Source organism: Thamnophis sirtalis, unplaced genomic scaffold (assembly GCF_051295495.1).
Source record: "Thamnophis sirtalis isolate CommonGarterSnake01/CBP01778 unplaced genomic scaffold, rThaSir2_p1.2 scaffold_5, whole genome shotgun sequence".
NCBI classification, from domain to species: domain Eukaryota; kingdom Metazoa; phylum Chordata; class Lepidosauria; order Squamata; family Natricidae; genus Thamnophis; species Thamnophis sirtalis.
The window spans coordinates 108,991,426-109,018,196 of NW_028261385.1; the positions used below are offsets into that span (position 1 = coordinate 108,991,426).

General features: G+C 34.9%; 1 protein-coding gene across 20 annotated transcripts in view; it reads left to right on the plus strand.

Annotated features, from left to right (window-relative positions):
• Positions 1–26,771, plus strand: part of ADGRL3 (adhesion G protein-coupled receptor L3) — a 540,567-nt gene that overhangs the window by 392,363 nt on the left and 121,433 nt on the right. For all 20 annotated transcript variants that reach the window (XM_087716492.1, XM_087716493.1, XM_087716494.1 and 17 more), the window contains 2 exons: positions 130–339; positions 7,336–7,556. In XM_087716492.1, the coding sequence (XP_087572618.1) occupies positions 130–339; positions 7,336–7,556 (431 nt within the window). The remainder of the gene's footprint in view (positions 1–129; positions 340–7,335; positions 7,557–26,771) is intronic.

The following is a 26,771-nucleotide window of genomic DNA, read 5'->3' on the forward strand; positions in this document are numbered from 1 at the left end:
TATTAATATGCACACAATACATTTGTGAGAGAAGAATGGAGACTGTCAAAAGTGTTTCAATTAGACTGAGCTTTCTTAGTTTTTGAAAGTCAATATATAATTGATAAATATTTTTTGAATTATTTGCAGCATGGAGATGCAGTCCATGATCTGATCCTGGATGTCATCACTTGGGTCGGCATTCTTCTGTCCCTTGTCTGCCTCCTGATCTGCATTTTTACTTTCTGCTTCTTCCGTGGACTCCAAAGTGACAGGAACACTATCCATAAAAACTTGTGCATCAGCTTGTTTGTGGCAGAACTTCTCTTCCTTATTGGAATCAATAGGGCGGACCAACCAGTAAGTAACCAGTGAGAAAAGCTGAAATTATCTTTTTTCTTATCTCTGGCTTAGTAATATTACACCACTAATCTATTTTCCATTAAAATTAAAATTATAACTAGCTAATTAGAGTAATCGCTTGGAATTGAGTGGGCAGCCATTTTCACATACATTCTCAAATAAAATGTTTCCAAAACATGAGAAAGCTTTCAAGCTCATAAAAATTCATTTTCATGCTGGATTTTAAACATCATGAGGGGTGGAATTGGAGATAACAGTTACTGTAGCCCTCAGCATTTAGAAGGGTTTTTTTCAGCTATACCCTTTCTATATGATCTATTTTCTGGCTGACTGGCATTTTCATAAATACAGAAAGCTTAGGTTGGTTTTATATTAAAAGTTTTGATTTTGTTCAGTCATTTAATTTTTTCCATCTCTTCATGACCCAGTGGATATTCTTTTGCCAGGACTGTCTATCAAAAGTGAGTTTTTAATAAGCTGATGCTTATTTCATTAATGAAATAATCTAACCTCTTTATTTTCTGTCAACCTCTTCTATGATTGCCTTTGATTTTTCCAAGCATCAATGCCTTCCCCAATGACCACTACCCTTGGATTATGTGGCTAAAATATTTAACTATATTTAATAGTCCTCCTCTGAAGTATCAGATGTATCTTTTCATGTCTATAGTTATCAACATTTTGTGTCCAGGAAGATAAAATCTGTTCATTGGTTAAGGCTTGTGACTAGAAATGGAAGAGATTAGCATCTGACACAATTATTGCTTTGGAGAAAGAATAGGAAAAGAGAGAGCCATGTAGGTCAACTTGAGCATCTAAATTAAAGCTCTAAATCAGAACCACCAACCAGCAAACTTTTCTTTCACCTATTTAAATGTTGTTGTTTTTGTTTTTGCTTTCATTTTAATACGGAGCAGCAGAATCAACAAGAAATTCCTCAACTCTTCCCTGTTTCCATCCAAATAATATCATTAGCATCTCTGAACTTTTTGAGGTTTTTCCCAGTAATTTTTATTTGAATTTATATTTCTTCTTGTCCAACATTTATTATATTATATTTCTTGTCCAACATTTATTATATTATATTTAAGTTAAATAAATAAGGTAACAATGCATACTATAGGCTAACTTTTTCCAATCTGCACTATTCAGTTGCTTCATTTTAAAAAAAATCTCAATTTGGGGGAGAGTTGGGGAGACTGGATGGAGCTGGGCGTTTACTAGCCAAATGTCCTTCCTGATGACTATGTGGCGTTTGCAGCATATATTTTTTTTCTTTGCACGTAGCAGAGAAACATCTGCCACTACCTAGGATTGAACTCTAAACCTTCCGAGTGGGTGGCAAGGATCTTCACCATTAGTCATCATTAGGTCACTCATTCAGTTGCTTTATAGTCTGTTCTAATTATTACTTCTTGTTCCTTATGTACATTTTTTCAATAAGCAAATGAGTGACTGTATGCCTACATTTTTAAAGACTATCCACAATTTTTGGTTGTCCAAACAGCCAAAAGCCTTAATACAATCTATAGAGCAAAAAAAAAAAAAAGATAGTCTTCTTGAACTCTCTTGCTTTTTTCATTATCTGTCAAATGGAAATAATATACATTCAAGTATCTCTGCCTCTTCTGAGTCAACTTACACAATTGTCATTCTATGTATTGTTCCACTGTGGATTGCAAAATACTGAAGACTATCCTGGTACTGTAAAAGATAAATGTATTTATTTAATAGTTTGAGCATTCTTTACTGCTCCCTCCCCCCCTCCCCCGTATTGGAAAACGTACTGATCTTTTCCACTTTTCTAAACTGCAAACAGCTCTTCCAACTACATTATCATGCAAAATATTTAAAAGGTTCTGTTGATGTTTCATCGATTCCTGCACTTCTGTTGTTAACAGTGCTTTTGTTCTGCTTTTTAATACCTGGCTCCTGAATGTCTGGATTTCGTATAGTGGTCAAATCTTCATATTTGAACAATTTCTGGATCTATTTTGTACACTTCCATATATTTCGCAATTTCTTCTTTATATCTACTTTATTCAAAAGATCGTTACCTTGTTTGTTCTAATTGTGCCCATCTTAACATAAAGGTTCTTGATTTCGGTAATTTCTCTCAAATAACTTTTCCATTCAATTGTTATCCTTAGTTTCTTTGCATTGCTTTTTTCAATATAACTTCTTTTATTTTCAGCTTTTACCTGGAGAGGTTTGTTTCCCCCTGCATCTGTTGTCTTTTGCTTTCTTTCTTCAGCTGATTCAATTTATCATCTAAGATTTATTTCACCTTCTTTTGCATTTGGAAATATTTTTGTTTGCTTCATCTTCGGAACTTTCTGAAAAGCATTTTGCAGCCACCTTTTATCACATGTAATTGATTCTTTCATAATTGTATAGAATATTGTTGGATAATTGGCTAAGGAAGGAACCAAGAACAACACAAGAAGTTACTTCACAGCAGTTTCTTTATTACTGTTCACCTGTAGACAGGAATCTTGTCAGAATAAATCACAAATCTGCATAACTATTAGATATACTCTATAAAAGGTTAGGGAGGATCTGCCCTGCCTCTCTCTTCCTGCATGCCAAAGTGGCTAAACTGCCACTTTGCTCCCTGGGAAAGGCCTCCCTCCTGTAACTCAGAGTCATCTGAACCATCAGGTGGCAAATACATTTAATAAATACATAAAAATAAATAAATCTGTACTATATTCCACCACGATAGTCCTTTCATATGAAAAAAATGTATGCCAAAATTGGCAGAATATGATCTATTTATTTGGTGATAAGACTTACAGGTCTCCATACCACAAGGTTATTCTTGTGATTTATATTTAGAGATTTTTTTTTAGTTATATGTTTCGGATCATTCTTCAACAAGTGGGCATAAACAACAACAGCGCATTGCTCCAAAACCTGATTCCATCACATAAATTCATCAATATTAAACAATAAATAAAACAATAATACATAAATTTACACCTGTATTTATATTAATTTATCATAATGATAAATTCACAAGATTTAAATGAAACAAATCAGTGGTTTTTTTTCCAATTCTTCATTGAGGATCACAGAACTGCTGCTCCAGGTTATGTTCCTTTGTATATAAGGACATAACATTCTCAATCTGTAGAGAAGCTGCTGCTAATTTGAGTCTTAATTCCTCAAAGCAGGAAGGACAAGAACAGATTGGAGTGCTGCTCTTTCCCTCTCAATCTCTCCTCTTCAGTGTGTGATGCATCTGGCTCGCAGGCCAGGAATTTGACAGCGCTGACCTAGAAGGTTGTTTCCAACTCTATAATTTTGTGATTCCCTCATAAAAATCACCGTGTGTATCTCTGCTTAAAAAAGGGAGCATTTTTTTAAAAAAAAAATCAGTGTTGAGCCTGAAATGTATATAAATGGCGTATACAATGTAGTTTAATATATCCTTCATCCATTTTATGACTATTACAGAATATGTTGTTAGAGCTCCTTATCCCCAGCTCCATATGATCCCTAGTATCTGTGGTTTAACATCCAGCTTGGAAAACTATCAATTTCCAGTGGAACAAAACAAGGGCATTAGCATTTTTAAAAAAACTTTTATTAATTTGTTTTATTTACTAAGTTTATTTTGGCCTATATTATCTCTTGTGTATGCTGTAGATATAGCACATTGGACTTAAGTGCTATGCATAGTCCCAAACTGAAAAGAAAAATAACCTAAAGAAGATACTGTATCTCATAACTAAAACAGATGGTTCAACCTACTCAAGATGGTACTCCTTCAAACAAGGCATGTATTATAGAAAAATAATTACTTTTAAATAGAGCTTATTTGGATTAAATATGCCTCCTGAAACTTTAATGATCTGACTCTAAAGTCTTTAGATCAATTTTTTCAGGATGAAAAACACCTCCAAGAACAAGATCTGCCCCTATTATATTGCTAGGTTAAATGTATAATTATGGATATGTTTACAATAAATGTAATGATAAATACTACAAAAAGTTAAAGCACTGCAAAGGATTACAGTGTACTGACAAATAATGTTCATGAAAAACCCTCACTCATGTAGTCCTATCTATATAATCTTTAAAGAAACTGTGCTCTTCATAATAGTATGTTCCCTATAAAAGCAGATAAACAAAACTTTGACTTTTTGATTTTATCCTCATTCCAGCCCCTCGAATTTTTTTTCTAAAAAAGTTAATTGGCATCTTTTGGTTTTCATGAACAGAGGTATCAGAGCTCAGAGTCCCGTTTGGTCAACTATATGATTTTGAAGTAGCTGGCTCCCTTCAGCCTCCTGTTTGTTTGCTTGCTTACTTGTATTCCGCCTTTATTATTTTTACAAATTTTTACAAAAGCAGCAACCATATCCAACACAGCTTCCTACTACTATTTTCATTTGCATGTTGAGAGATAAATATGACATTTATCTAATTTGGGGGCACATTTCCAAGTATATTATGGAGTTCATTCCGGTTCCATTTATGCTAATTTCCACTAAGTGCAACAGAATTATCAGCCTTCAGTATCTAGGTACAATAAAGTTCACACCACTAGATACTTTTGGTTAGTATCTGATATGTAGCCAAATAAAAGCAGTGCCAATGCCAGGAACTTGCCCAGGCTACTAAAAGCAACCAAGCCTTTGTAACAAGTCTCTTCCAGCTGCTACAAAACTTAAGAAAATTAGGATGCTAAATATTACATCAAGTTGGAACTATAATGTATCTCAGACACATAATATAATAGATGCCCTACTTCATTAAGCATTTGCATATACATGACATTTAGAAAACAGCTGTTTTATAGCACAGTTGAGGAATATTGAAATACAATTCAGTGATTAAAAACTCTTATATACAGTTGCTTATTCATCATTAAATATCCTGTCTTATACTTGACAAATGCTACAATTCAGAAGGGATTACTCAAACAATTGTTAAGTGCACATACAGCATACATATCTCTTCCCATTTTAAATAGGAAAATTACTGATGATATTCAATTCTAGTTTTACTAGATTATTAGATACAAATTTCTTTTTAAAAGTGCCCACCAAATTTGTGGGCCAAGAAACTGAGTGACAGGGAAATTTTCCAAAAATGTCTCAAAGGTGGGATTCCTCATTAATGATGATAGTAGCACAACGTCTGGGAAAACTCCCTCAGGATTCCTTTATTTGGGATTTAATAATAGTATGAGAAGCCAGGAAAATTCCTGACCTGATGTGGTATTGGAAAGCCAAACACAAACATGGAACCCATTTGAGGATCCACTCTGAATTGGTCACCAGAACCAGAGCTTATTCTTCCAAGCTTTTGGACTCATAACCTCTTTGGAGAGTTGATTCTCTCCCTGAAGGACCTGATCATTTATTTTTTTTTGCTCTTCTCTGTACCTATTCCAGTTAGTATGGTATTCAGAATTGGACATAAGGAGTTGTCCGGACCAATGCAAAATAAAATAGAGCAGTTACCTACCGATATCTTGATTTGGAAATCATTTGTTGGTTCGGGGTTTTAAAAAATGAATTGTCCTTTTTGTAGCTACATCACACTGCTGATTATATTCCAGAATTCTTTATCTGAAGTTCCATTACCATGGTATTATCCTTAAATTGGATAATGGCATGTCATTATATTTAACCATTACAGTTTTTGTTTTAAGCCTTTAGCCTTGTGTCTTAACTATTATCTAGCTCAGACTTTCAATATTTTTTATCAATTTCTATCTTAAGAATGCATAATGTCCAAAATGGCTGTTTCTAGTCATTTTCTTGCAATACATCAACTAAAGTGCGTAGTTCCTCTGTTTCATACTCTGAAGCACTTCCTTATTTCTTTTAGTATTTTTGTTTGTGTGTCTTCATACCAATGTTGACTTCTAGCAACTGTGCCTAGACATAAGGTCTTGCACTTTTCTTGGCAACATTTGGAAGGATTTAATTATTGGTAAAGTACAGTTTGAAAACAAAGCTTGTTTTTATTATGATGTAGCATAATCGGGTTCCTATTTCCCCTGAGAGAGAGAGTTTGGTGTAGAAATGAAGGCATCAGGCTAGAAGTCATGAGACTATGAATTCCAGTCCCCACTTAGACAGGCTCAGCCCTAGGAAGCAGGGAAGGACAAACCACTTCTGAAATCTTACAACAAACCTGCAGAAACTTCTCCAGACAGTCATTGGGTGTCGACACTTACATGAACACACCAAAAAAAGAAGTTGGAGTTTCCCAATAAACCAGATTTTACATGAGGCATATTTGAGGCAAATGGCGGTAGTAATAAAGCAGATAATTTACAGCATCTCCCCAAACTCTCTCAGATATGTGTCTTGAGGTCTTTAATTCAAAGGTGAGAGTAAAGGAGAAACTTGTCTACTTCTTTCCTTGCAAATATTTAACTTTTAATATGTAGCAAAGCCTGCTTTACTGCATTTATAGGATTTCTCACCATTCTTTATTTGCAAACTTGTTCATTCTCTGTATAGTAAGACCCTTAGAAATGGCAATGCCTATCCATGTGCTTGGAGACAAGTGTATCAACCAAACTACTGATTTTCTGGAGAAAAAAATTGAAAAGTTGTGTGGTTATTTTTCAGCAACCTCTTTCTACTTTAGAAATTGTTGAAAGCAGAATGCATGGTTTTGCAGTGTGCATTATAATTTTAAAAAGATCACTCATTCCAAAATCCAACTGAACACATGTAAATATGTGAATTGGCATATACATCTAAACAAGCCAAGTAGTTTAGTCTGATACTGATACACATATGTAAGACATCATAATGGTATAACGGCATCTTTCTTTACAACAATAATTAAATGGTTGAATCCTGAAAATAAAGAATAAATAAATCACAAGAGCCATCTATACATTTATAGCTCCAGTTTAATATGTAAATAGCAGAAGGCTCATCTAACTGCATTATTTGCACCCACCTTTAATCGATGTACAAACATAACTACTGTTCTACGTTGTCTTTTTTGTTCTCCCAGATAGCCTGTGCTGTGTTTGCCGCTCTCCTGCATTTCTTCTTCCTCTCTGCTTTCACTTGGATGTTTTTGGAAGGTGTACAGCTCTACATAATGTTGGTGGAAGTCTTCGAGAGTGAACATTCACGTAGAAAATACTTCTATTTGGTTGGCTATGGCATGCCTGCTGTCATTGTAGCTGTTTCGGCAGTTGTAGACTACAAAAGCTATGGCACTGGAAAAGTGTGAGTTTCATTTTGTGTCCCATTTGTGGTTTGGGAGGGGAATCTGAAACACCAGTAGGAGTGCATATGGACTGAACAGAGACAATTGTAACTAAATAGACCCAAAAGGCATTTTAGTAAAGGTAAGTTTATAGACTCTGTATGGAACAACCATTTTCCACTTTAGAAAAATAAAAACGTGCCCAGGGTTAAGAGAGTATGGAACCTACAAATATCAAAACATGATATTAAGTAAAAAAATGTGCCAAGGAAGCAGTGCAGTTCAATCTCTACACTAGTTTTACTTTTTTAATCAACAGAGCTTTGAGCCAATTTCCAAAGCACAGTGAATAATTGATAACAAATTTTATCACTCATAATTAGTCATTTATTAGAACATTTTGACATCTGTGAATTATATTCCACAGAGCCCACCAATGTGTTAAATGGGACAGAAATTGTATTCTCTGTGTTGAAAGCAATAAAATGACATTGAGTGCTGAAGAAATGTCACATCCATATACTGAGAACTGTTGTCTCCAGAACTAACATTGGACTGCTTTTCAAAGGGTGGTCTGTCCTCATTTTGCCTACTCTTTAGAATTGGCACAACAGTATTGAATCTTAGTGTCCAGCTTGCCATTGGCAGCATGAAATTTATTAATGAAGGATTTTCTCTGCATGTATTGGCAGGACTATTTAAAATATTTAAAATATGGTAGATCTCTAGATACATTACTGTATAAATCCATCATGGTATGCTCATCTCAAGGACATCAAAAATCTGAATTTCTTAAATATTTCTGATGACACGCAGTCCTTTCCTATTGCAGAATATCTTTTTAACCCTCTTCTTTGGCCAGGCATTTTGTATGTTGTTTGTCAGTAGACTGTTCATTATTTGTCTAAGTACACAGAAAAGCCTCAAAGGGCTTTTCTTTACAAAGGAGCAGAAGACTTTTGGCTGATACCTTGGGTCATAGATATTTCTGGGTTTCTTGCTTAAAGTTGAGAATCACAATATTTCTGGCTGATCCAGATTTACATCTGACTGGTGTCCTTATCAAGTATTTTTTTTTGTAAAGTTTTTTATTTTTCATTTTCATAACATATAATCACATGTATACTATTACATAACCAACATCGTATTATATTATTAAATGTTTACATCAATTCATCTTACCATCAACCCCCCATAAGAAAAAGAAAGAAAAAACCATTTATTAAGAGCATTTATTGGCTCTTCTGCTCTCCATACACTATATTTGTGCATTCACTTTCTTCTCCCTCTCTCATCCTGCTCCCTACCTCCTTTCTTCTTTCTGTCCTCCTTCCCTTCTCTACTTCCCGTTCCTCTCTCCTACTCCTCTCTCCCCTTTCCATTCCTCATTTCTCTCCTCCTCTTCCCCCCTCCTACCCTCTCTCCTATCCCTCTCTCCTTCCCTTACCTCTCTTCTTTTCTTCCCACTCTTCATCTCATTTGCTTGGTGTATTTCAACTTCTGGGCAAGCTCCATTTCATATTGATGATATTTAGTTTCTTTTCAATATACATATTTAATTTTTAACATATACTCCTCTTTTTTTTAAAAAGAAAAAAGAAAAAGAAAAATAGAACAAAAAAGTATACATATACAGTCATTGTACTTTTTTAAAAAAAAAACCGCCTAATTTTGGTCGAGATGTAGACCTAGTTACAATTCCCAGCTATTCTCATCATTATCTTTATATAATTATACAGCCTTACACGCCCCAATTTGTGATTCTGCCTTTAAGTCTCAATAGTTTCCCATTGTAAGTGTATTTCATGTTCTCTCTCCAATTTTTCCATGCCTTGGATTAGATTACCTTTAGTTGTCTATAAGTAGCAAACCTTACTGTTCAATATTCATTTCAATTCCCTTAATCTATTGTATGGAATAACAAACGGTGAACATCTCGCTTTATTCCATCATCTTAAAAGTTCTATGTATATCCATGTTTCATATATTTTAACCCATGCTTAGTTGTCCTTCTGTTGTCGTTTCCAGTCAATTTGCCACTCAGTTTAATTATCATGTATAAAAGTGAATGGCAAACCTCTGCTTTCCAACCTCCCCATATCAGTTTCATATTTATCCACATTCCATATATTTTGGGCTTTGTTTAGTTGTCTTTCCATTGTTATGTTCAACCAGTTAACAACTCCATTTTATTGTCATGTTTTTCACAACCTCCCCACATCAATATCAATATCACATTTATCCACATTCCATATATTTCAACCTTTGCTTAATTATCTTTCCATTATTACATTAAATCAATTAGCAACTCCATTTTATTGTCATATTTAGAAATAAAACCCTTATCTTAGTTTTATATCCTCCCACATAAAATTTTCTGGTTGTCTGATTTTTTCCTAGTAAGTCTTTTCTCCTACTTCTCTGCTCCTGGCCTCTCCCTTCTCTTTGCTTCGGCACATCCACTCTCCCCAACTTTCCCCAGGTCACCACCAAAAGGATGTTTTTTATTTCTCTTTGTTGGGGCAAAACCTCCCCCTTCAATTTCCCTTATGTCACTAACAGCCTGTCAGCGTTCCAAATATCATCCAGAAATAAATCAGAGTACAAGGCAGAACTATCCTTAAACTTCCAATTTAATAAGGGAGACATGTTGGTACATGTGGCAATCCCAAATCTGAAAGCTTCCTGGGTTCCCACCCAGTTGAAAGTTCAAAACCTTGCCCCACACCCACAAGTCCGTCACATGATCCAATCATCCTCTGCCACACTGGCATTTCCACCCATCTAGTTCCGGTCAGGTGCAGAGGTGCAAAGACAAAGAATGATCTTGGGCTTCTAAAAAGGAATGACAACAACACATTCTACACCTTACTACTCCCCCCTCCCAATTGCCCACTAATGAAACAGCATAGTAAAGAAAGAGAGAAAAAGTGTGGCAGGCCAAAGATTCTAAAAAGAATTTTACTGCAGGCCTGACACAGCTTCAACCTCTTTTGTCTGCCTTTTGTTTCCCTCTGTTTCCACTCCTTCATTATCTTGCTCCCCTTGCCCCCTTATCCTTAAATTTTTCTTTAGATATCTGCTTCTCTGGGTTCAGAATTCTATTTAGGATTGATTTTAATGATTTATGCATATTTTTTATAATATCACGTGGTTCTTCAAATTCCCAGCTTTCCATGATGTCCAGTCCAAAGTTAGAATTAGCTATACAGTTATTTCAGAGTTCTGGTCCACCTTAAATTTGTCCACTTCCACTGTTGTAGAGGAGAACGATGTGAGCCATCTTGGTCTTTTGTTCTTCCTTAATATCCAGTTCCGAGATTGCAGTTAGTTATACAAAGTCTTATTTTGAGGCTCTGGTCCACCTTAAGTTTTAGCTACTGTGGGACCAGAAGTGAAGCCGGGGCCATCTTAATCTTTTGCAGTAAAATAAAAAGACAAAGGAGGGAAGAAAAGAAAAAGAAAAAAAACCTAGTATTTTCCAGGTCTTATCTCTGTAATAATTCTTCCCCCTGTCACCTTCCATCTCTGTTCAGCCACAGCTGTTTAAAACATATCAATTAGAACAAACTTATAAAGAGCCAGATTCAGGTACGTGTCTCTTTTGCCTCCTGCTCTTGCAACTTCTGATTTATGGTAGTTGGTTAATTAAAACTTCCCACACAGTCAAGGTTAGATTATCCATTATCAGAGAAAAAGAGATCAAAATATTTGGTTTCTATTTGATATCCAAGACCAGGTGAGTTTATATTGAGTGGGTTCAGAAGAAAAACGTGCTTTTTTCTTGATTTTAGCTGGAAGGAATTCAAACAAGGTAAAATATTGGTTTCTGTTTAAGATCTAAAACCAAATTTAACATTATAATTATGTGGGTTTGTAGATGCTCTGCTTTCTGTTCTTCTGTTCGAAAGCACAGACAAAGAACTTCCAGGGAGAAGCCTCCACCTTTCTTTGTTCTTTTTCTTTGATCTGACTCTCAGTATTATTTATGTTCTCAAAATTTCTTTGTCTTTTCCAAATTTAATTTATAGTTGTGGGTTACTTAAATTCTCTTACAAGGTCTTTTATCTCTCCCGGTCTCCGCCTGTTCCAAACTTATTTTGACAAAAAGGTCAGCATCTTGTTAGCCATGAAGGCTGCTACCCCAACTCAAATTCATAGGCAAATCTCTAACCCACGAGAGATCTGTTGTTTCTCTCAGGGTCTGATGAGACGCTGCCTTTCTTCACCCCCACCTCCAGTGGGGGTTCTGATTCAAAAGAATCTTCGGAGACGGTTTGTCAGACAGGGTTCATGTGAGACTCTTAGGAGCCCATATTTGCCATGTCTATGCAGCTGGAGAATTTCCTGTCGAATTGTCAAGTATTTATTTTGTATCTCGCCAATTTTCTCTGTGAAATGGGGTTGTAGGTTTGTTGAGAAGCAATCACATGAACCCCGTTTGTATTCTGAGGTATTTAGTCTGCACCTGTGGAGTAAATCAAGCAAAACTAGACTGATATAGGGACTTTGTGAACTAGAAAACTGTGGCATAGCTCTGGTTTTAATATGTGTGCACTCTATGTAAGAAATTTGAGAATTTAGTTAAATCACTATTTATGTAACTTTTTCAAATTAAAAATAGAAAGAATAAGCACAATTCGGTATCATATTAGCAGAGATGGAATATATTGAAACATTATTGAACTGGAGAAGAGGAAATTTCAGGGTCTAGACAAGGTGGATATTGTGTGCAGGTTGTTGGTTTTTTCCCCATTCTGCTAAAATGTTTTATAAACTCTTGGTCTCTAACCATCAAGAGTCTGCCCAATGGAGCATCCCACATTCAGTCACATAGAGCCCTTGTTTCATGCAGGCCCTGTTATTTTCATTGCTTTTCTTGTTTGTCTTAGGAACTTGGGAGTTTAGGAACCAGTTCAGTTTTAGAAAGTAGTGAGTGCACAGCATTTCATTTTGATTTCCCTTAGACTGTCTTCTCAGACTTTTACTTCTTCTCAGTCTCTTTAACACATTCTTCTCACCATATCACATTCAGAAGCTTCACAAGCAATGTGAAGGGGTCAGACAGAACATGGTTGAAAGATGAAACTTTGCATGAAACTTTGGATTGATAACTGGATTGAATAGGCCTTCACAGGTTCTATGTGTACACATATTTATGACTTGTGACATGCTCAGTGATAAACAAAGAATCCATCTATGCTATCACTCCTATTTTAAGTATCAAAGGTTCTTAAATCATTATTAGTATACATTACTACTTTGAAAGGTGAGATAAATTTATCAATTTAGGCAGAAACCAATATGATTTTAGGGTATTTTGTAAGAAAAAACTTTACTTGAATATGATTTAGAGCTGCTGCCACATTTTTGGCCTGTCAGAACAAGTTTTGAATGAAAATAAATTGAGGGGAAAACCAAGACAGACAATTCAGTTTCGTTTTTCCTACGTTCTTTCTTTTTTAACCGTCAAGGCTTTTTTATCATATTTGTGAAAAAAATATTTTTCAAAAGAACTCAAAATTCAGTCTGCATTTTGGGATTGTTTTTACCCTATAGATAGTCATCACAGTGATGGGAATTCTGGCATGTTCAGTTGGTGTCATTAAGCAAATCATCACAAGTTGTTAAGCAAGGATTTCATATGTCATTTGCTTGACAAAAGCTGGCAAATGTCACAAATGGTGATTAAGTGACTGCATTCAGTGCCATTGTAAGTTCAGTTGCTGAAAAAGTGTTCATTAAGCAAGAATCATCAATAGCAAATTTAAAAAATTGCATACAAGAAAATAAATGAACCAAACAAAAACACCTTCTAAATTCAATAGAAACATAATCAACCTATGCCTATCCACCATATTGTGGTTCAAGGTATATTACTCAAAAGGTCAGCAAAAAATTCAGCACTGCAAACATGGCTGAGTTAAACAACTCATGTTTAATAGTTTCTGTAAGACCAGCATCTTACTGAATATTGACTACAGGTTATTTTCCACAATACTATCTGAACATTTGAACACTTCCATTTTAGAAATAATATATATCAACCAAACAAGTTATATTCCTGAGAGAAAAATGATGGACAGCAGCAGATCTATAATAAATTGTTAGGGCACATCAATAGTAAGAAAAAGAAGATGACAGTAGTATTTTTAGATGCAAAAAATGCTTTTGACAAGTTGCAGTGCTCTTTTTATTAGCCATTTTAAGTTAAAATACAAGAGAAGATTTTAAGACTTGGATGGAAAATGTTTGCAAACAGCAAATATTATCATTGGAATACTCTTCCCAAGTTTCCTAGTTTTTTGCACACAATGCCGGTAGCAACCCACCCCTGATGGCACCTATTTCAATTTCAGACAAAACCTTGAAGATTTGCAGTTAATAGGAAGGTGTAATAATAATTAACAAATCTTTTGCAAGATTCAGAAGAAACAGATAGACTAGCATTTCCTAATTTTAAATTGTACATAGTTGTGCAAGCTGTTTATTATTGATAACAGAAATAGATAAAATCCCCAAATAGTAGAATATTAATTGTAGAAGAAGCTGGCTTGTTAAGGGTAAAAAAAAAAGAATTTTAAAGTTTGATTTTTAAAAATATGGAAATTTCTAAAAACAAAATTAAGCCCAACATCTTTACCTTTACCTTCACCATCATTTCTTTTTACTTCAAGGGCAACTACAGTAAGAAATATTTGATATGCCACTATGGTGCATATACATTTAGAAAATAGTTTAAAGACAAGCAAGAATTGTTCTATGAAGGTAGGAACTTACCATGGTTTGCAAATTATTGGGAGAATAAAGAGTGAACTCAAGATGACAGAATTTGAAACCTTTATTTTAAAAAAAATAAGATCATCGACTAGGACATGTATTTCAACTGTTATTGAAATATGACATAGAACAAATAAAATGATACAGTGAATGCAAAACCTTAAAGAACTGCTTACAAAAGAAAAACAGGGAGAGTTCACAGTGGAGAATGGTTGGCAAGGATGATGGAATTTGTGGAGATGGCTAAATTACCGTATTTTTCGAAGTATAAGATGCACCTTTTCCCTCAAAAAAGAGGCTGAAAATCTGGGTGCGTATTATACACTGAATACATTTTTTTTTGCCTTCTGTAACCCCGCCCTCTTCACCAAAATGGCCGTGCATAGCCTTTAGGAGGCTTATAGAGTGCTCCTGGGTGCTGGGGAGGGCAAAAATGAATGAAAAACAGGCTGTCCCCCCCCCGTCCCCCAGGAACACTCTATAAGCCCTTTTTTGACGAAAAATGGACTGTTTTTGCTTGTTTTTTGGGGGGCAGCTCCCAGGAGCACTCTACAAGCCTCCTAAAGGCTATGCATGCCCTTTTTTTTGACAAAAAACAGCCCATTTTTGAAAAAAACAGGCCATTTTTGGAAGGTCTGCAGAGTGCAAAAACTTTTTTTAAAATTTGCCTCTTCAAAATCTTGGTGAGTCATATACTCCGGTGCGTCTTATACTACGAAAAATACGGTAACTTCTCCAATTAAAAAAAAGTATCTATATTTATGGTTAACTGATAGCCCCTTGTAGACTTTTTACATAAAACAGAAAAGTTGCACTTATTTGTGGTTTTGATAATTAGAAGAAAATGGACAATACAAGTGTGATCTTTCTTTTATAATGATAGAGTAAGAAGTGAATTTGAAATCATACTTATATATACTGCAAAGAAACCAGAAGCTTTCTTATTCCTCCTTCCCGCGCTTGCTTTTCTCTTCTTTTCTTTCATTACTGTTTTCACTCTTTATTAGTTTGTGTTAGTTTTGATGTTCTTTGTAAAACTGTCAATAAAAAATATTTTTTTTAAAAACCAGGAAGGGTTATGGAAAGTTTAATAAAATTTACGCAAAGCTATAATTTGTGGGTGAAATGACATACAGTGTTTTATAGATGGTAAATAACTCTGCCAATAATAAAATAGACAGATCATTTACTGACAAACATTGAAAATTCCATAATAAAGGTTGAAGAAAGTAGTGATTCTGTAAAAGAAACCTCAAAAGTACTGGAAAGAAATCATAATATTCAGAAAATCCTAAAAGTAACATTTCAACTAAAATTACAAGTATTTTTTTATTAGAAATAAATCCAGAAAACATAAATGAAAAGTATCACAATTTACTAAGATATATGTTGACAGCTGCAAGAACAAAGTTGGCACAACATTGGAAACAGGAACAATCTGCCAACATTATCAGATTGGGAGACTAAAATGCGCAGCAAGGGCAATTTGTAAGAAGAGCTTAACTAAATTTATGCAGGAATGGTTCTCTTAAATAACACATATTACACCTCAGGGCAAATTTAAACATTTGGAATATGGTTTCTAAAAAAAATTTATGAGATCAATTAAAAATAACAGATGAAAATACTTAAACAGAATGCTTTAATGTTCAATATAATGTTCAGTGTAAAGTGTAACTATCCAAATTATGGTTAGTCATTTGGGGAAACAAATGAAAGGGAAGGGAAGAATATGTTACTAAAAAGTTTTACAACAGTACTTTCTTTTTGTATTTCGTAGTTGTTTCTTTTTGCCCCATCTTATTTTTTTTCTTTATTTATTTCATTAACAATAAAAATAGTTAATACCAAAGCAAGAACTAAGTAATCTGGTTTGAGTGCTATAATCTCAGTTTTCCCACATCATATTTATTAAAAAATACAAATTTGGGTAAAATTATTCAAATTGAGCAAAATTATTACTAGCTCATAATGCAACACATTAGGCTTCATAAATAGTATTCTCTAACAAGATTGGCAAAATGTTGCCACTCAAAGGTTTTGTTTTAGTTAGTTTGTTTTTTTATCATTGCTAAAGATTTCGATTTGTGCACATTTATTTTTTTAATCACTTGCTGGTTTTCTAGGTTAAGAATGTTAACAAGAGATTTTTTTTTAAAGCCATTTTGTTATTTTTGCTGCGATTTGAAGGAAATCTCAGCTTTCTATAAACATTTACCCATGGTTGGCCTGCTATTTAATATATTTCATTTATTCTTCCTCTGTGACAGAAATATCACAGAAATCTTTATAGTCCAAATGTTTTAGCAATAGCAATAGCAGTTAGACTTATATACCGCTTCATAGGGCTTTCAGCCCTCTCTAAGCGGTTTACAGAGTCAGCATATTGCTCCCAACAATCCGGGTCCTCATTTTACCCACCTTGGAAGGATGGAAGGCTGAGTCAACCTTGAGCCGGTGAGATTTGAACAGCCGAACTGCAGAACTGCAGTCAGCTGAAGTAGCCTGCAGTGCGGCACTCTAACCACTGTGCCACCTCGGCTCTATAGCATTCCTAATTATTATAGAAATTTTCAAAGGTTTTATAGCAAATTTAGTTTTGGCTTGATGAATGGCAGCTGTGCAGAATGTTTCAGTTGGGTTTATTTATTTATTTTTTAAGGTAGCATTTCCCATCTATAAAGATAACTTTTTTTAGAAAGCCCTTCAGATAATTCATTCTTTGTTATTGAATCAACTACCCTTCATGAATTACTCTGTCATGCAGCTAAAAATGTCATTTTTCCTGGTTGTAGTATACTTGCTATCTCAATTGCATTGATTAATAAATGGCTAGCTGCTATCAGGAAAAACTAGTAGCTGGTTGACATAGATAGAAAAAAAATAACTTGGGGAAAGAACTGCTGGACAAAACTTAACATGTTCAGGAGCAGCAATTTATTCTAGTTGATGATGAGTGTAAAGTAGGAGCAGAAAAATTTTACCAGATTGTAAACAGTCCAACCCTATTATAGTGTAGTCTTGTTTGGTGCAGATCCAACCAGTCATTTGCTTTGTACTAATTTAAACATTGGTTTGAAAGTCCAGTACTATTACAATACTGGACTTGTACAATACTGGTATAACACTGGTATTGTACTGGTATAAGTAATGGTATTGATAATCCACTACTATTGTCATCTACTATTTTCTCAGAAAGCCCCCCCCCCCCAGCTCGACTGATGCCGAGTTTCAGTCTAGAAACAACCAATACTGTACATTTGGTATTTTGGTATTTATTGATGCTTATAGGCCGCCCTTTTCCCTGAGGGGACTCAGGGCGGCTTACATAAAATAAAGGGGGGGGGGTTTACAGACAATAGACACAACAATACATAGAAGTAAAATAGTAAACAACATTCATTCATCATTCGGGTGGGGGCAGTTATCTTTGTCCCCAGGCCTGACGGGCTAGCCAGGTCTTAAAGGCTGTGCAGAAGGTCTGGACGGTGGTGAGGGTACGAATCTCCACGGGGAGATCGGGGAGATCGTTCCAAAGGGACGATCCACATTGAAGTAATGGCTCCATTTTTTTGTACCTGTGAAAGTCAGCCTAAATTTATACCTATGTTTATAGATTAACATATGTATAGTAATTTTTATGCAAAGTATGCAGGAAATGAATGTACTGGATTTTTTTAAAAAAGGAAACAATGTTTCTGAAGGACAAATTGATCCAGACCTTCCTTCTTACAAAATCATTGAAGAAAGAGTACTCTGTAGTAGGGTGCTCATTCCAAGGTGACAATTAACATCCTGTATTGAAATGGGGAGTTGAGTGAAGTAATATTTGGAAGCAGGTAATCATCAAGATCTATTATACCATCTCAGCACAAGTAAAGAAGAAAAGCCGTTTTGCAACAAACATGTGCTTTTGCCAGACTCAGTTCCATCAGATATGGAAGCAGCAAAGCTTAAAGGTCAAGCTTGCAATAGTGGCTAAAGAAAGGCTTATATCAAACAAACATTAAACTGCAATAAACAAGAGCAAAAAAATCAAGGATCTGAATTCAACAGCAAAATGAAGATTGGTTCCACAGTGATAGTCAGGGGAAGAATTTAAGAAGATTCGTTTTGAGGTCTACAAACTGATTCATCAACTCATGTGCCAGTCATGTGTCAGTTACAAAATTGCATGCCCTTCCTTTGTCTTCCCCTCTCTGAAATGTAAGGCTGAACCCTCTGACTTTGGAGACAGGAGATGTTTGAAGTGATTGAAAGCAAAATAAAAACTAGAAGAATTATAGGACAAGCTTTCACCTGCGTGGCAAATCAGCTTGAAATTGACACTTGGTTAATGATTGGAAGGGTTAAAGGGTTTTCTGGCTCCTAATACGTATGATGTGTTTGCTTTTTTATGTGACAGAAAAAATATGGAAGGGCAAAAAGAGGATATATTAATCGCCTAGAGCGTGTACACAAATGCCAGATACCATCCCAAGATGAAACCATGCCCATACTGTCCCAATGTATTTCACATCGATGTTTGAACTGTTAATGTCACGGTGATCTCCATTTCTGAGCAACTTACTGAAGCATGATGAACATGTTTTCATTCATTTTCACAAAACCTTTCAAACAAATAGTCTGGATGGCACAGACCTAAATGATATAATGGCAAAAGAAAAATCTTTGGCAAAATAGTGAATAGACAAAACAAAGGAAGTGAAGTAATCAATCTGAAACTCAGGCATTGTTTCCAATTCAATGGAAAACATCAGCAAAGAGGAGGATGCCTTTTTCATCATTTAAAAAAAGGGAATTATGCTTTAACACCTCACTTTCTCCCCAATGTTTCTAATAATGAAAGAATGCCTATGGAGATTTAAAATGGCACGATTCCTTATTTTTCAAGATTATCCCATCAACCTAGCCTTTACTCTCTGATTTTGTTGCAAATGTTCAAATGTAGGAGACATTAAAAAAACAAATATTAATACAGAATCTTATGCAAATAAAACAAAATGAAAAAGAATTTCTCTCGAGGATAAATGTAGCTATAGAAAACATCCCTCCATGAGATCAGACACAAGCAGAAGTATAGAAGGAAAATAGCCATTTGTGACTGACTCGTGTAAATCAATTCCATGCAAAAATTGGGAAAGGTAAGAAATGCTCTATTGGCAGTCTGCTAGCAAATCGCTCTTAGTGGTATCTAGCAAATTGCTCTTAGTGGTAATTATATTAATTGAGAGCAGACTAGTAATAATTTACCAGGAAACCTCTGTCAGAAAGTAATCTGCTCAGTTCTGGAGGGGTTTCTGATTCAGATCTATAAACTTTCCAGAGTATATTAATAGATTTAATAAAGCAGAGAGAAAGAGCATTGATTCAAGAAACATGTCCCTCATCGGTGCCATGGAGTATATGGCAATGGGTTTCACATTTGACCCTTAGATTCTCCCCAGTGCCCTCTCCAGTGAAATTAATCTAGATGAAAACATAAACAAGATGGTAGTCATACAGCAGAGACTCCATTCAGCATTAATTCTGAATTAATGAGCCAAGGTGGCGCAGTGGTTAAATGCAGCACTGCAGGCTACTGCTAGATCAGCAGGTCAGCGGTTCAAATTTCACCAGCTCAGGGTTGACTCAGCCTTCCATCCTTCCGAGGTGGGTAAAATGAGGACCCAGATTGTTGGGGGCAATATGCTGACTCTCTGTAAACCGCTTAGAGAGGCCTGAAAGGCCTATGAAGCGGTATATAAGTCTACTGCTATTGCTATTGCTATAATTCTGATCCTGAGCATGAATCTGTAAATGAAATCAAAGACCAGTTTGAGAAGATCAAGAAGCCATCTAGTGCCAGGGCTTACTTATGACAAAGTTTCACTCCAGGAAAAAAAATATCAATATTGTTGTGATAAAAACAACTTAGAAACCCCTAAAGCGGGAAGAAAGTTTAACCTTCTGAAACCAAGGAATGAAATTCCTGATGCATTGAGCCATAGGCCAGACCTGTTTGTATTCCTGCAGCTCAGATAAAACAATTGTGCCATAATTGCTCCCCCTGACTGAGCATTTGTGTTAATGCATTCTCAAATTTGAGCTCATCTTTGCCCAGGAAACTGATTGTCAGGCAAAATGCAGATGGATAGATATTTGTCAGGCAAAATGAAAGTGGGAGAAATGCCAGACAAGGATGTGCTACTTTTATTTCCATCAAACCTAAATGTCACATGCTAAAGAGCTCCATAAAAGACTGTGAAGTAATTACATGATTTACATTTAGATTCTGCTGTCTTTTTACCAATAACTGTGTATATTTTTTCTGCTACCTATATCCAACTACTATTTAAGAATGTTGCCATAGATTTGACAATAAATTTATGAATCAATTCCCTAGAAATGCTAGCAGCTATAGCAGGTAACTTTAATGCTAGGGTAAGGTTCTCGTATATAGTACTTTACTTTAAATCTGAAATTACTGAATATATCAAACAAGCATTTTTACAGTCAATGAGCAGTATAAAAAGAGAAACTATGCACATGTAAGTAAGTAAGTAAATAAATAAATAAATAAATAAGTAGGTAAAGTTAAAATAACATAAAAATATAGGTATAGTTAACTAATCCTTTAAAACCTAGTATCTATAAAGTTTATCTGTTTTATTTGCTATATTACAGTACAATCCTTGGCTGGGTACACATATGAATAAATAAGAGAAAATGAAATAACTTTCTGGCATTATTTATTTCCTGTTTTTAAAAATGACTACGCTTAATAATTTTGAAGTTGTATTGATTCTTTAAAGCTATTGTATATTCCTATTCTATTATTTTGATTAGTTTAGCATAATAAAATACAACTTTTAAATGATTCCAGTACCACCACCATCCAAATTTGTCCCAACTAAATAAAAGGTATGCCATTGTAGCCTATTAGTCAAATAAGAGATGCAGCTTTCTTGCAGTCTCCTTCTGTCAGTAATTTACATCTAAAAATATAAATGAAATATTTTAGATATAAATTACTAAAAGTGGGGATTGATCAGGAGTGGTATCAAGGGTTCAATGGTATCTTATTACACTAGTTGGACAAGTACTTACACTAAGTACTTGGACAACTTCAAAATGAATAAATACTCATCTTCTGTCTTGGGAGTTATTTGTGGAGAATTTGTCCCTCCCAAATTTAAATGCAGAGATGAGATCTTTTTATATCAAGTGATTGAGAAAAGTAAATATTTTTCCATTTCCACACACCAAAAGCAGCACAATACTCATGGTGCTACAAGTCTATGCACACTTTTTTGACAAGTTGTAAACATACACAGAAACACCCTGGTTTTATAATAAAAAAAATCTGGTTTGTCAAGGAATGTGTTAAAACAATGAAGTATCTCATTGCCAGCTAGTATGCTCACAGAATCAGCTGAAGCACTGCTTCCTATTACTGTAGATATTCAAGTACAAAGTAGGCAAAGCATGAATATTCTACTTACAGTATTGTATTTTAATAAAGATAATTGTTAAAACATAGCATTGCTTATAATTAGGAAAATCCCTGGATATCCTCATGAATTCTTTATCAACTTCTGGTAGACCAAGTCCAAATTCTTAGGTTTTATTACTCTCCCCACAAATCTAGGTACCAATTTACAGCTGAGTAGACTATAGTCATACTTATGCAGAACCCTGAAGTTTTTATTGATATTGAAAATTACATGTGCCATTCAGTTGCTCTCTTATATTTTGATCTGTGATCATAATAAAGTTTTTATCTATCCACACTAAATAAAATCAAAGATCACCTCAATAAAAGGTTGAGTAAAATTAAAACATATTATTGGACTATGGAATTCTGCTGTCTTAAATATCTATGGCAACAAGCTACCAAGCTAAAGCTTAAGCATACATACAGCCTGGGATTGAATTGTCCAAGTTTCTTCACAGCAGAGTTAGCAGGAAAAATGGGGTTGAGGAACAATTCAGAGGTCAAGATACACAGACAAGGTAGAAGTAACAACTTCTAAGAGTTAAGCAGCAAGGTGTTATATAGATATTAGCAGAAATCAGTTATTCACAAAGCCACTTTATTGAGGTTTATGATTGAGAAGCCATTATTTATCAATTTATTTACTATTTATTCATTTGATTTTTATCCCACCTTTATTTTTGATCAACTCAAGGTGACATAAATTCTTAATGCTTCCACCTCCTATTTTCCATGTAATAGATGTACACTACATGATTGGGTGGCCATTTAATAAATAAAATGATGGTAATGATGATGATGTTCCAGTAGCAAACTGATCTTGGGGAGAAACTTTTATAAAGGAAGCTTTCAAGTCCTCATCCAAGTCCAACCATAACTATTTCTCCTGAAGCAGGACATGGTCTACTTAAGTAGGAGTTCCTGATTCCCCAAAAATAAACCATTACCCCTATGATAGTGCAGTCACCACTCTCCAAGACTTGGTGAAAGTGTAATTTCATCAGAGCATAAGCACTTTGCAGGAGACTTTGTTCTTTAGGTCAACACTCGGCAAATTTCTCACCTTATTTTTCCCCTCCTCTGATAAGGACATAGGAGTATGAACATGTTTGCAAATAAAATAATTAAAATGCTCAAAAACAAGTTAAATTGTATGCTTACTACCATTGTAGGCTTAAACACAGCTGTATGCTTAGACACACTTCCAAATCGGGCTTCATTGCATGTAATTTTCTTAGCAATGGTAGAGAAGTGATTCCTGATTGCCTCCTTCCGGGGTGATTCTTTTTATTTCCCAGACTAACCTAAAGCAAGTAATGTAAAAGTAGTTGTTCAATATTTTCATTATAACACCTTAGGTAAAGTGGTTTATTGTAAGAGATACAATAAAGATTTTCCCCCTGGATCTAAGTAGAGAGGGAAAAACAAACAACAATGCTAAGATCTTGGATTTCATTTCAGTCAAAGATTCGGCTATGATCTACCATTGGAATTTCTTTTCTTTGGAGGGGGAGAACAACAGATTTAGTTCAGAAAATTATAGAAGGCAAAGAGATTTTATGCAAGGATGGCAACAATAAAATACAAATAAGGTGAAGATTTTGTGAAGAAAGAAGTTAATATAAAATAAGAAGTGGATAAAATGAACTCAAAATCATATGATTTTTATGTCTGTTCAGATCTATATTTTTGTACCATCCTATTTTTTATTAAAGCGTATATCAACATTATGAATGTTTGATATTTCCAAGTACCATGCCTCAAGCAAAATACGCTGGAATCTAAAGACTGTAAATGTCCTGTAATTCTGAAGAAAGGCCAACATCTCAATACAGGATACTCTTCAGTTAGTGGTTTTGAGATGACAGGTTGAGGAATAGGAATCACTTAAAACTATCCTAACCTAATGATTTTAAAATAAATGATTGCTTAGATCATCTGGTTCAGTAGACTGTAACTCTTCTACACAAAGCTTAAATATTGATGCATCCAATTTCCCTTTCTTTGTTGTTTTAGCCAATATCATTTAATAACACTGTGGCTTAATCTGCACCCGTAAAGAAGATAAGTAAGTAAATGTTACTATAATGAAAGAAAACACCTAGAAGAAGTGCCAAGACTCAGAGATATGTGTTCACTCCAGACTTTTGTTTTTGTTTATAAGATAGATGATATATGATGGATGGATGGATGGATGGATGGATGGATGGATGGATGGATGGACGGACATGATGGATGGATGGATGGATCTATTGTACATTCTACCAAATAAAATTTTCTATACAAAATATATACCTGAAAATGAATGATTGAATGACTGAATGATACCCTACAAATATATTCATTCCAAGACAGTATACAGTAATTCTATTTAGGAAATAAAAATCAATTCATCACTGTAAAGTAGCCATGAAACACAGGAATATTATCAAGCTGATTTGATCTGGTTGGTATGAACAGGGTATAATTATTTTTTCATTCTTCCTGGGGTTCTTTTGGAGGGATGTTGAGTCCTGGCTCCAAGCTCCTAAGCTCTGGATCTTCCAAACCTTTTCTCCTTCTTGCAGAGAGGAGGCTTTCTGAAGCTTGGAGTAGTTACCTGTAAGTTACAGTTAAGTGGTGGATGTCCATTGGAGCCATTTCTGTACATGGGGCTGGAGTGGGGAATAAAGGCTGTTTCTTAATATAGTTGCAGTTTTAGTTAAGAGACAAATATAGTCGTGTCCAACATTTTGAATTCAAAGCAATTTGAGTTTGAAGCAGCCATTCTGTCCTTAGTAGAATTGCCATAGTATTAAGCTCATGACATTCTAATTTTAAGCTTGAGATGTTTCAGATTGAAAATATTGTTATGCTCCTAAAAAAAGAGGAGGTGGTGGTGGAGGGAGAAGCTATTCTCCCTGCAAGAGTAAATACACAACTCAGGGCACTTCTGCATAAGGCTTCTTATGCAACTGTTTTAGACTGATATGCTTACATAAATTTGGCAGGGTTAAGGAATAGAGCTGGTTGAACTTAATATGGCATGCATGAACAGTTTTGTTTTGTGTTGTTCCGTCCATTTGCTTTATGCCAGTAATATTACTGTATATAAGGAAACTGGAAACCTGAACGCTTTGCAGCTCCCCAGACAGCCAGGTCAACTCAGTCAAAGTAAAAGGAGTGAAACAGACAAGGTTTTTGTCTGTTCCATCTTAATTTCAGTATTGTATGTTCTAGCCCCCTAAAAAACTACCCGGTTTTGCTCCTGTTGTTTCTTTCTTTATGTGGAATTGAGTTGAAGGGAGCAGCACAGAATGTGCCAATAGTTTTTCAATCCTTAGTCTTGCCCTGTCAAGACAAGTGACATATACAGAAGGAAATATGTTCTAGAGGGTTTGAGGAATGACAGCTGGCAGTACAAGGTCACTTTAAGAGCAACAGAGACAGAATGTATCCTTATTTTATCCTTCAGTTAATATAGATGGCTTTAGTTAATGTCTTTTGAATAGCAATTATGTATGGTTACTGCAATATCAGCATAAATCCAAGTCATATTTCATCTATATTAGTTATGATCAGTGACTGCTACTAACAATTCCTATTTGGTAAATGAAAAACTGATGAAAAACCAGTTAAAAGCTGATGTGGAATTCTAAGTTGAATCCTAAATAAAACAGAGATCTGATCATTTTTTACTTTTATTCATTCTAATCTATATCATAAATAACATATATTCCATTCTTGAATGTATGAAATAGATATCAGGTAAACATTCAGAGGTTGCAATAGGGTATAGATAATTACTAGGATTAGATGATTCAGTTTTGTAAATATTGGTGCAACTGTGCTTTGAAGTCATTCTAAAAGGAAATTATCATATAGATTGATGTATATAAAAAGCTTAGGTAAAACTGGAGACCATCAGTCAATGTCTAATGTTAACATCAGAAAAGCTATATTTTCTTTGTGGGCTTGAATTATCTGGAAACCCTTTTTAAAGCTTCACGTGCTTTTTCAGCCAAAGTTCCAAGTAGCATCTCCACAGTTGTTTCTACACAAATATAACTGCCTCAAGATTGTATTATAGAGTGGAAATTTTTCCTGTATCCAACTTCTATTTCTCTCTAGTTTAAACCCATTGTTTTTTATTTTCCGGAACAACTCTGAAAAATTCTTCCCCATCAGCTTCTTTAAATACTAGAAGACATGTCTCCCTTTAATCTTATCTTCCCCAGGCTAAATATACCAAATATTTCCCCTGTATATTGACATTGTGTTCCTATATGTTCCATACAGTCATATTTAGTCAACTTTAGATTTGATAATCATATTTCCTGACCTTATTCAAGATATAGAGAAGGTACACCACTCCTCTCTGTAATTTCACTGGATATGCTTAATCGTGAGAGCCGTGGGGGTGAAGTTGTTGTACTGCAGTATTGCAGGCTAATTCTGCCAACTGCCAGCAGTTTGATTCCCACCGACTCAAGGTTGACTCAACCTTTTATCCTTTCGAGGTTGGTAAAATGAGCACCCAGATGGTTAAGGGCAATACTATCATTCTGTAAACCACTCAGAGAGTGCTATAAAGCACTATGAAGTGGTATATAGGTCTAAGTGCTATTGCTATTCAACCAGTTCTATACCCATCTAATAGAAGCATTACCCAGCCCACACTTTGTCTTTTTCTCTACTAGCATATTATGGAAAACTTTTCAAATGCTTTGCTAAAGTCAGGACGCACTTAGAGTAAGTCTACCATACTCCTGTGTTCAACTAAACTTGCCACAGTTTAGTAAATAAAATGACCAAAAATAAAGTGACCAAATAAAGTTAATTTGGCATGATCTATTCTTAATAAATCTTTGTTAGCTCTTGCCAAGCAGTGCATTCTTTGCAAAATGCTCATCAGTAAACTATATAATGATTTGTTTCAGAGTTTTGCCTGGTATTGACATCTAGCTGACTGATCTGTAGTTATCTGAAGCTTCATTTT